The sequence below is a fragment of the Empidonax traillii genome, unplaced genomic scaffold, assembly GCF_003031625.1.
Source record: "Empidonax traillii isolate 1590-97213 ecotype Southwest subspecies unplaced genomic scaffold, ASM303162v1 scaffold138:size3245559, whole genome shotgun sequence".
Taxonomy (NCBI): Eukaryota; Metazoa; Chordata; class Aves; order Passeriformes; family Tyrannidae; genus Empidonax; species Empidonax traillii.
Genome location: NW_020955331.1, coordinates 2,731,602 through 2,742,095, shown reverse-complemented (window position 1 = coordinate 2,742,095; position 10,494 = coordinate 2,731,602). Strand labels below are relative to the sequence as shown.

The following is a 10,494-nucleotide window of genomic DNA, read 5'->3' as shown; positions in this document are numbered from 1 at the left end:
TTTTTGGCTTTTGGTGCTCGATTTATCAGTTTAAAATTTTCATTAAGGTGAGTAGCTACCACCTGAAGTCAGATAAATGAGATGCTGGAAAGGTTAGGTGGTAAAATTCTTGTCTAATTGTCCTTGAGATGACCAACAGCTCTACTAAATTCTCTTCTAACATATCTTCAACTTGTGCATGTGCTGCTACATTAATAACACATTTCTAAGTGGTGTGAGAATAGTGATCTGAAGACTGGGAAGAAAGTAAGTTTTGAGTATAGTATTGGCTATAGTACTTTGTTATCATAATGAATTGTGATACTGAGTTTATTGTTAGATGTAGCATTATCTGTCCTTAGTGTAGCATGTACTCTACTATAAACATTGCAAGTGCTATTACAGCCTGCAAAAAGTATACTTTACAAAGAATACACTCTACAAATGTAAATACAATTTTGGTTTGGTGATTGTTGGATACAATGGTCTTCCTTAAGCCTAAACACAGAAACAAAAGCTTGTATTATAACAGAAAGCCCAAGATGGGAAGTGATAAAATAGGTATTGAGTGGAGGGCTTTGTTAAAATTTAGCTCGTGTACTTGTAAAATTTCCATGTATTCATTAAACTATTATGTCATTCTTATTGTTAGAGCTTGATTAGTTGACTAAAGTGTTAAGCTTTGTTTGTAGTACAAATTATAACCTTAACTCCTTTCAAAATACAGTTGGAGGATTTTTAATCTTCCATAGTTCTTTTAGTTTGTATGTCTTACCCAAGCATCTGTTGTACATTATATGGATAGCTTTGTATTTAAGGGTTCAGCTGCAAGGTACTGGAGAATTGTAAACTGCATCAGCTTCCATTTTTGTAAGGTGCATTTCTCAGGGTTAGGGTACCTCTTAAGGAGAGTATCTCTTGTGTTTGTAATGTTAACCATATGCTTGTAAAAATACAGGTACGTTCAAATAATACTGAAAGCTTTACAAATGCATGTAAACTACTCATGTAAGCTCAGTGCTAGTGCATGGTGAAGAAATGTGATAACCTTTTGGTTTTCATGGCCACAAAAACGTGATAGCCCTGGACCTTTGCCTAAGTTGTATATCACCTGTAGAGGGTTGTGTTCCAGTTTCAAGGTGGTTTTTAAGCAACATGGGTTTTACGTTTTGGAAACAGGCAAAGAGACTCTCATATGTGGTGTCAGAATTGCCAGGTGATGTGAGAAGTCTCTGGCATTGTGCTGCAGCTCAGACATACAGATCCATCTGAGTCCAGGGTATAGCACAAACCATGACTGGTCCAGGGTACTAAGTGGAAGTTGTCACTGCAACAGTGGCAATTACCAGAGCAGCAAAAATGCCGAGTACTGGCATACCTGTGCAGAGAACTCCTTGGAGACTGAGAATCCATAAAAAAGAACTTGGAAACTTGTTCCTTTGAGGAAGTCACGAGGTCAGTGATGAATCCTGATAACACACTGTTTGGTGATGTCATGATGTGCATTTTAGCAGGGCTTTCTTATAGCCTTCTAAATAGACCCCTAGCTTATTAATTGCAAGTCTATTAAAATTAGTCCTTTTTTCATGATGAGTGGCTGCAGGTTCTGCTCATCTGTTTCAAAAGCCACTAGTGGAGAAATTTTAGGAAATAGTACATTATTTTTATAGATATTGAAATAGGATATCGTAGCATATAAAGGAGGAGGACTGGGAAGTAAATATGGGACTTATATCCAAGACACTGTGGGCAGAAATTTTGATTTCATCTCTTTTTTTCCTGATCCTCTCTTTTTCTTAGCCTTGTGTCCTTGTCAATTTATTTATTGTTACAGCATGTTTTAAATGAAGCCAGTGTTTTAGGTTCAGCTTTTCAGGTATTGTATGTGGAACTCATTGGCAGTTGGCATGGGCAGGAGCTGCGAGCTCAAGTAGCAATAGCTGATAAGACTTTTCCTTCTATTTTTATAGCTCCACTTAAAAGTGCACTTTTTTTGGAGTATATTCTCCAAAGCCATACCTAGAACTTTTTTCCTTGCCTGCTGGTAATTCTGACACGAGGATAAATATTTAAGACATACTGAATGTGGATGTATCGAATGCAGCTTTGCATGGCCAGTGCTGCCAAGTTTGTACAGGCTAGGAGATCTCATTAGCAAGATGGCAAAAGAGGTCTCAGGTCAAGAGCAGATTTTTTTTATGTCTGAGAAATGTTTCCATGGTCTGGAGGAAAGGTGTTCTTAATCTTTCTGGAATAATTTTGAAGTAGTATTTTCATTGTTTTTTACTGCAGTATTTAGATAAGAGATACTGTGCTGTGTATGCATGTGGGCATATTATAGCATTCAAATTCGAAATACACTTAATGTTCAGAGCATTTTTTGGCATTTGGCCTGAGGTACGAGTGCAGAACTGTCTTCCAAAGCACCACCTCCATGGATGTTTCAAATGGCCCTGTGCAACACCTGGTGCAGGACCCTTGTAAGGTGGAGTGGAAAGGTGGCTTCTGTGGCAGAACAAAAGAATACACTTGCCCTCTGTCAATCACTTTGGAAAATGAACTGCCATCCTTTTCTGTTAATAGTCAACTATAGCCCAGGCTGAGTTTTCATCTTTCCCAAGAAGCTGACTGTAGTTTGAAATGGAATATATTGTCAGAAGATATGTTCATTCCTCTTCCTGGCCTGTTGTGGTACTTCTAGTTTGAGTATTTCTTCAGTTTTAATTTCATAACTTCCAGTGTGGCAGAGATTGATCATTAGCTTGTGCTTTGGGCACGTAAGGCAGTTTTCTTATCTCCATTTTAGGTCCATTGCATGAATCCAAAAAACTTTTGCTGTAATGCTTGGAAAAAATTGAGTATTTGGTGACTGCTTTCAGTGTGTGGGAATTTCATGTAACTGGAACAACAATAAGCCTCGATGATAAACATTTGCCTTTTTAACCTTGTCAGGTTGATTCCTTATTGGTGTAAAGTGCAGAAATGTTTAATTTCTGCGTGACCTAAATAACATTTGGCTTTCTAGTTTCAAAAAAACCCCCCTTTTTTTCCTGTGTTTTGGCACCTAGTCAGGATACAGTTAAAGATTACTTCCAAAATGTTTTTACATTCAGAAATCTTAAAGGTTTTTAATGATACTTGGCTATTTAGAAACTTACTGCAAAGCTCCAAGGTGTCTCTTAGTGTAGGATGCATTTATTGTAAATCTCTGAATTGTAAATTTATTGTAAAGTTCTGAAGGAGGAGGTTTAGGCTTTTCAGTAGCCCTCTTGGATCCAGGAGAGCCAGGCGGGTGACTTGGTGAGACAATAGATCAGGATGTCAGTAATATGAATCATGTGTGATTAACACCAGGATTGTTTTCTAGACAGGTCGATCAGGGTTTTTTTGTCTTAATTTTCTTCCTGTATTAGTTTACAGTGTTTGAGTTATTTAATGATAGTGATTACATAGGGAGCTGGGTAAGATTTACTCATATTAATCTTCACACATAGGTGGATTTGAAGTTTGGCCTCTCTCATGCATGTCTTTTACTTTTTCTGTCTGTCTTGCTACATATCTTTGTTTGCCTTTCATGTTCTTGCCAAAGCAGAGCAGGTTGAGCCTTGTCTTGTACAGAAAAGTAACTTCTTTCTGTGATACTCAGGTAGTGACCAACTATCATTTTTTAGCTTTGTAGCACTCGATCTCTAAAGGTCGTCTCATTTGGTGTGTCTGATTGCTTCATTTATGCTCTGTGATAACCTGTAAAATGCTGAGAGTGAGAAATGAGTGCATTTCTGAACTGCCGCCTTTACCATCGATTAGCTCCTCAAAATGAATGTTGTTGTCTGCACTCGCAACCTCTGTAAATACAAGGAAGGGTTTGGTCCAAAGCACACATGCTTTTAGCTGGGCAGATAGTATCAGGGCTTGTGCATGGACCTGCAACTGTATGCAAGCTGCTGGTGAGGCATTTGTCCTTTGAATAGAAGGAGCTGGACGGGCTGCGGGCTGCTGATGCCTGGAAGCGCAGCCTCCGCGCCAGCCGGGCCACAGTCTTGCAATTGTTCGGCCACACTGGAGGGAAGAGGGAAAAAAAAACAAACCAACATTCCAAGCAGTGCCAAATTTTCTTTGATATGTTAATCTTTTGATAACAGTTTGAAAAGCCCTTGGAGACTTTTTTTAGATTTTAGACAAAATAGTTCATTTTTCAGGACTTCCCTTGTAGATAGGGTCTCCGTTATTAAGAACTGCCTCGCTCACTCATGGTAACAAAAGCAAGTGCAGAGGACAGCTGCTGGACTGCTTGGTGGTAAGAGAAACTCTTAGTTATCACAGGGTTTTTTACAAATGTCTGAAAAGAATAAAGTAGGGAATGTTCAGCATACAAATGTGTTAGTTTATTTACTTGCGTATTTTAAGCAAACAGGTGATAACAGAGCATAAGCAAATGTAATAACTTGATAATTCCCTATGAATATCCACTAATGGATTTTAATAGACTTCAGCTTTAAAAGTTATATTTTAATCTGAGAAACCTGGGATTTAAATTACCCACTAATTGCAGGAAATATCAAAAGTTTCTTTTGTAGCTGTAGTTTTTCCAGACCTTGAAATTTTTCTCTTGAAATTATGAAATTTCCACTTAGGATGAAAAACTGGAAGAATAAACTGATGGCAGCAATGTGTATATATATATGAGTTAGGGTATTATTATATGTAAGGATTGCAGAATTGGGACAAATGAAGAGAACAGGTGGAAGATATCTTTGCTTCTTACCTCCCAAATCTCCCAAATCAAACTTTAAGGGTAAAATTTGCACTGAAGTAGTTTGCTAATTATGCCAAGTGTTAGGAAACTGACTTAAAGTAAGCCAGTGGTCCTTTGAAAGTGTTACTTGCGGAACTCTTCAGGTGTACTGATTGAGACTTGCTGTGGTGTTTTTAGAACAATTTCTTTAATAGGCATGCCATGAAGTCACTTGCATCTTTTATACTGTTGCTACAAATGTTTATTGCCTATTGGTTGTTTAATCAGGATGGAACAACAAATACCTACTGGTGTAGTAATTCAGAAAAGATGCAGCATTTTATTCACTCTGGGGGATGCATTTAATTTTAAGCCCTGTACCCTGCTGCAATTTCTTCAGTGATCCAATTTGTGATTTACTTTAGCTCTAAAATAATGTCATCTTAAATCTGAAGCTGCAGGTGCTGTCCTACTCACAGCTATGTACTCTTTAGGATGGAGACAAATAAAAAATTCTGTTTAACTTAGTTTTGATGTACTGTATTTTGCAAAGTTGCAGATTTACTGCTTAAGCTTGTGACTCAAATGTATGCTCTTAAAAGTATTTGCAGTTCAGACACTTCACCTGACCTCTAGAACATTTGTTAAAAAGTCCCCGAGTTATTCTAAAATATTGCAAGTGGCTTTATTCTCTTGATCTCAGTGGCAAGCAGCATTTCTTTTACAAACGTTTTTTATATTTCCTATTTCTGTCTCTAGAGTATGCTTAGCTATACAGTAGTAGCTCAATAAGTAAAAATTATGTGAATGGAGTGGCAGTAACTTTCACCATTTCCATTTGGTTTAATTCCTTTCTTTAAAAGGTTTCTATTTTCAGTTTGTTAAAGGGGGAGAGGATTTCTTCAGCTATTCACTCCAGGGACCTTGGACTGGAGAGAAACTGAGCAGCAGCCTATGCTGTGCATCAGAGGCACATTATATTTGAATATTCCTATGTCCATGTTGCTTATTGCAAGTGGATTTCAACCTCACTTCAGTTTGAGTACTAGTAAAATGTCATACTCTGTCTTGGTCTGAAAAGTCCAAGGCTTATATTGAAATCTTTGATTAAAGATTTAAAGTACTGAAATGTTTAATTTCCCCCCATGTTATAGAAAGAAGTAAAGATCAAAAGCAGATTGCTAAATTCTCTTCTGAATTGGTGACATTCTTTCAGTCTGACCCAGCAGCCTGAAGTCACCCAAGGAGGGCAGCCCTGTGGAGTCCCTGTGGTGGTGTTCAACCCCAGCTTTCAGCAGGGCAGTGAGAGACAAACAAAGCAGTTACCTGTTTGAGCTCTTGATGATGAGCCTGGGCTGTGATGGTGTGCTGGAAGGGATACGACCGGAGAAAGAATGCTGTTCGTTGTGGAAAAGAAATTATTTTCATGACCCATCAACTAAGAAAATATCTCTAATGTTTTCTATATATAAAGATTTGAATTTGAGTTTAATTTGGAAAATTACTGGCTGTATGTGCAATGTTGAGAATGTGTGTTGGTTGAAGGTTGCTCAGTAGATGAGTATAAAATAATGCAGATGGAACTAATGATGTGAGTCAAAAATAGCCTTCTAATGCTCCTCATGTATTCCCTGTTTGATTCTATCCAGCTGTTCACAGAACTCATTGAATCACAGGAATTATTGCTGGTGTTCTTAGTGCTGAAATTTGTACTTCTTCAGACCCACAACTTGATGCTCCTTCATTGTAAGTAGAACAGCAGTTGCACTTCTCCCTCATGTTGCCGTGGTGTTCCTTAAGGCGCCTGTGCCGACATGTTGGCCATATGAAAATTCCAGAGGAGATAGATTGATCTGGAATCTGTTTGCAGATATTTTGCTGACTGGAACTTTCCTGTATTAAGTTGTTGCTCGATGTGTCTGTCAAGTTGGAGTGTTGCCTGCAGGCACCGTTTTTGATGTTACCGTACATTATAGTGGGAAAGTGAGTGTTTGTTTAAGAGCACACTAGTTCAAGTATGATTAATCTAATAATTCTCTTCTGGAGCTGTGAACTCTATTAGAAGTATAATTCTGTACATACACAGAACTTTTTTTGGCTTCTTGATTGAAAATGTGATTTGTATGGTGTACATAAAATTGTTTGATGTGATTGATTCAAAGATTGTCCTCGGGAGCTTTCTTGGCAATCCTGTGTAGGTTTAGGACAGATTTTAACTGGTTACGTATATACCTATATCTTTCCCAGGATAAAAAACTGCTTAGTGAAGAAAAGGGGCAATTTAAACAAAAGTGTGGTTTAGAATTTGCATGGCTTGTGTGGTTTAATTTCCAAATAAATCTGCAATAAGATTATAGATTACTGTTGGATAGCAATAGAAAATTTTCAGCTTAACAAGGCAAGGAATCTGTGAGCTAGTGTTTCTGTCAAAGGAGACAGTTGTTGCCAAGTTAGCTTTCTTCCATTCAGAACAAAGTGCCAACTGTGTCAAGCACTAAATTTATGAAGTGCTGAGCTGCTTCTCACCTGAGACTGAGCTCTGTGTTTTGATGCAATTCTCTACTTTGAATGTTTCTTCTACTAGGAGTGTTTCTTCTTCAACAGTGGGAGTAGATTTCTGAGGAGACCCAGATTTGGGCAGTGAAAGAAACCTTTTCTGTTGGGTTCCTGCTTCCTTTGTGGGGTTAACTGGAAGGGAGGTGGTAGGTTGCAGAAAACATGTGAGGATGTGATGATGTTGATAAGCAACAGGAGTTGGGAGGAAGGACCCCTTGAAGTTGGCATTGCTGATGAATGTAAGTGCATGGATCTGAAGGCTGGCTTTGAGGGCATCTGACTTGGACTCTGGTGATTTGGTTTGTGAAAATGTTGGGGAGTTAATGACAGCAAAAAAGTTGATAATGGTTGTGCTACCTAGTACTAATAACAGCCTGAAAAAGGACAATTACAATAACTACTTGTGCTATGACTTAGTACTTGAGGACTGGTTACATGCTGTGGTAGTAAGTGCTGTTTTCTGAGGGATTTATGTAAGTGCAGCAAATACAATCAAAGGCTCTACCATGTCAGTGTAGAGAATTATAGTTAATCCATGTCTTGGCAGGTGAGCACTGGCTGTTAAGTGGTTTTAGCTGTGGTAGCTGGTCCTGGGGAAGTATGATATGGGTGCATTAAATAGACATTGTACACAATTATCAGGACAGGGGTGCCCAAGTGAAGGTTAGATGCTGTTTTAATTTCAAAAATTTAGGTTTTTGACATGATACTTTTGATTTTACTAGTTTATGAGATGCTGAAGATTCTGGTGAGCCTCATAGTTTTTCCCTATTGCAATAAGGATCTGTATGCCCTATATTAATCTTGTAGACAGGCAGCTTCATATTTTTTCCTGTCTTTCCCTATTCATGAAATTGATGATCATAATCTGTCCTCAAAGCACCTCAAGATCAGCAACTGTGAGAGATTTACAAGGAGAAATCAACCTTTTGATAGAAATTGAATACTGATAGAAGGGAAAGGCTGACCATTGAGCATGTCTTGATTTAGAAATACTAAACTGGGAACCAAACCTTTTTTAGCCTCTACCTATTTTTCTGCTTGGATAAGAAATGCACATCTCAGGGGTACAGTGCCTTTCCTCTCGAAGGATAGCCCAGCTTCTGAAAGCATCTGATTGGTGCTATTACATATAGAGTGATACAAATGAGTAATATTGACCTACTTTTAAGCTTTTTTTTTTACAAGTTTAATTTACATTTCCCTCATGAAGCTTGTAGAATGTACCAAAAACTACTTGCTGCGTGTAGAATGTTAGTTAAATTGATACAAGTTTCCTCCCCCTCTTTCCAAGCCTGCTGTTTGTGCAGTATTGCACTTATATTCATCCTATGTTCAATTTTAAAGCTTTATAGAGCTTCTTGGATCATTAATTCTGGAAACTAATAACAGTGCAACTTTAAGATCTATATTAATATTTGGCAGTGGTTTATATATGTGTGTGCACTTACAGAAAGTTAACTTGAAACAACCTCAAACTTAGGTATAAAATCTGTGATATTGCTTCAATTTTTAATTATTTTGTTGTTGAAGGTCTTCCATATCTCAAGTTGAGAAGTTCCATATCATACTAAACATGGAGAAAGAAGAAAAGAAATATGTCAATAAAGCAGAGGAAGATGAGATGGTAATGAATTCTGTACATCTATTTTTATACAATGAAAGGAAAACATTTTCAGAGTTTTCTGTCTAAAGTGGGCATATTGCATCAAGAAATGGACTGTCTTAGTGTGAATAACTTATCAATTTTATAAGGTTTTCCTTGATAATATTTTTGTTGTTAAGAAATCTAGTCTTGGGATAGGAAAGGTTTTTGTTGAAAACCTTTGCAAAGGTTCTGGATGCTGGTTGAGGTCAGTAGTCCAATAGATAACACATTTTGGTACTTAACATTTCTTTTTTAAAATGAAAATGGAAAATAAGTGGCTTGTGGGTTTTTTTGGTGGTGGTTGTTTGCTTTTTGTTTGTTTGTTTTTTTTTTTCACTTCCAAATCCTGGACCTTTTTTCTTGGCATTTGAAACAGGTTAATGCTTCATAACATGACCGTACTTTGCATATTTTTATTTATGCAGATAAGACCCACTTCCAAGCACCTGACAAGAACGTTTTGGGTATTTGGTAGCACATAAACTTTGCTTCCTACTGGAGCGATGATAGCTCTTACTGTTTGTCCTGGAATATGCAGCATTAGGCTTTGACAGGAAAATACCAGATGCTGACTTTTAAATTTTCAGTCCATTTGGGTATATAGGGATTTTTTTTTTTTTTTTAAGAAATTATAGGTTTCTGTGAATTAAAGTCCTTATTCCATCCTTGTGCACACAGCTAGGAAATGTTGCTCTTCACTAGACAACTCTTAATACAGAGAGCAGGCAAATACATTGTACAACAGGAGGTGCTTATGGCCAGATCACTCAAATAATTGCTTTTTGGAGGAAATAATTTAATTTTGCCCTAAAAAGAGGCATTAACTTTTCCCACTATCCTTCACTGTCCTATTTTTATTGCTAAGAAGTGTTTTGGGGATAACAGGCTTTATCTCTGCTTTTTTGTCAGCTGAGAAGGTGCCAAAGAAACTTTTTGAAAAGCCTTTTCTTAGGGAAGGAGTTTAAACAATTTCTAATACTGTTTAATGAAAAGTAAAAAAAAATGTGAAAAGTTGATGTCGATATGGACAATGGGTGGGACTCAATGGGAAACTTCATTGCCCTTTTACAGCAGGAAATATAATCTAATGATGTAATGTGAAACTCAGGAATGTAACACAGCATCCAGCAAGTCACTATATTATTTTCTTTTCCTGGCTGTCATCAAGTTAAGTTGGTGCTTGCACACTGAATAAATACTTTGAGGTTTTTTAATGGGAGAAGAGGATTTTTATAGCTGGGGAAAGTTACAGAACCTTTGAGCGTGACTTGTAGTTTATAGTGTACCATTTCTTGGTAAGTAATGTAAGTAATGGCCAGTCTCTTCGCGAACGAAGAACCGGGGAAAGTCTTTCCACCTTCCAGCCTGCGCATTGGATTTTTTAGGTGAGACACAGTGTGCGCGGAACTGAGCCCACCCTTTAATCCTGAGGTTCATCTGCCGGGGCCAAGCATGCTTGGACGGTGGCAGCGAGGTCCTCAGGACGTAGATGGATTGCCTTACAGGGCTAACGAGCTCCATCTGCCCGGGGAGGGGCCCCGACCGGGAATCGAACCCGGGTCTCAGCGTTCACAGC

General features: G+C 37.9%; 1 protein-coding gene across 3 annotated transcripts in view; it reads left to right on the top strand.

Moving 5' to 3' along the window:
* Positions 1-4,236: 4,236 nt before the first annotated feature.
* Positions 4,237-10,494, top strand: part of ATP13A3 (ATPase 13A3) — a 45,744-nt gene continuing 39,486 nt past the window's right edge. For 2 of the 3 annotated variants that reach the window (XM_027884116.1, XM_027884114.1), the window contains exons 1-2: positions 4,239-4,276; positions 8,804-8,897. In XM_027884116.1, the coding sequence (XP_027739917.1) occupies positions 8,847-8,897 (51 nt within the window). In that variant the 5' untranslated portion in view covers positions 4,239-4,276; positions 8,804-8,846. Of the gene's footprint in view, positions 4,277-8,803; positions 8,898-10,494 lie in introns of all 3 variants that reach the window. The other variant, XM_027884115.1, reaches the window with a different exon arrangement.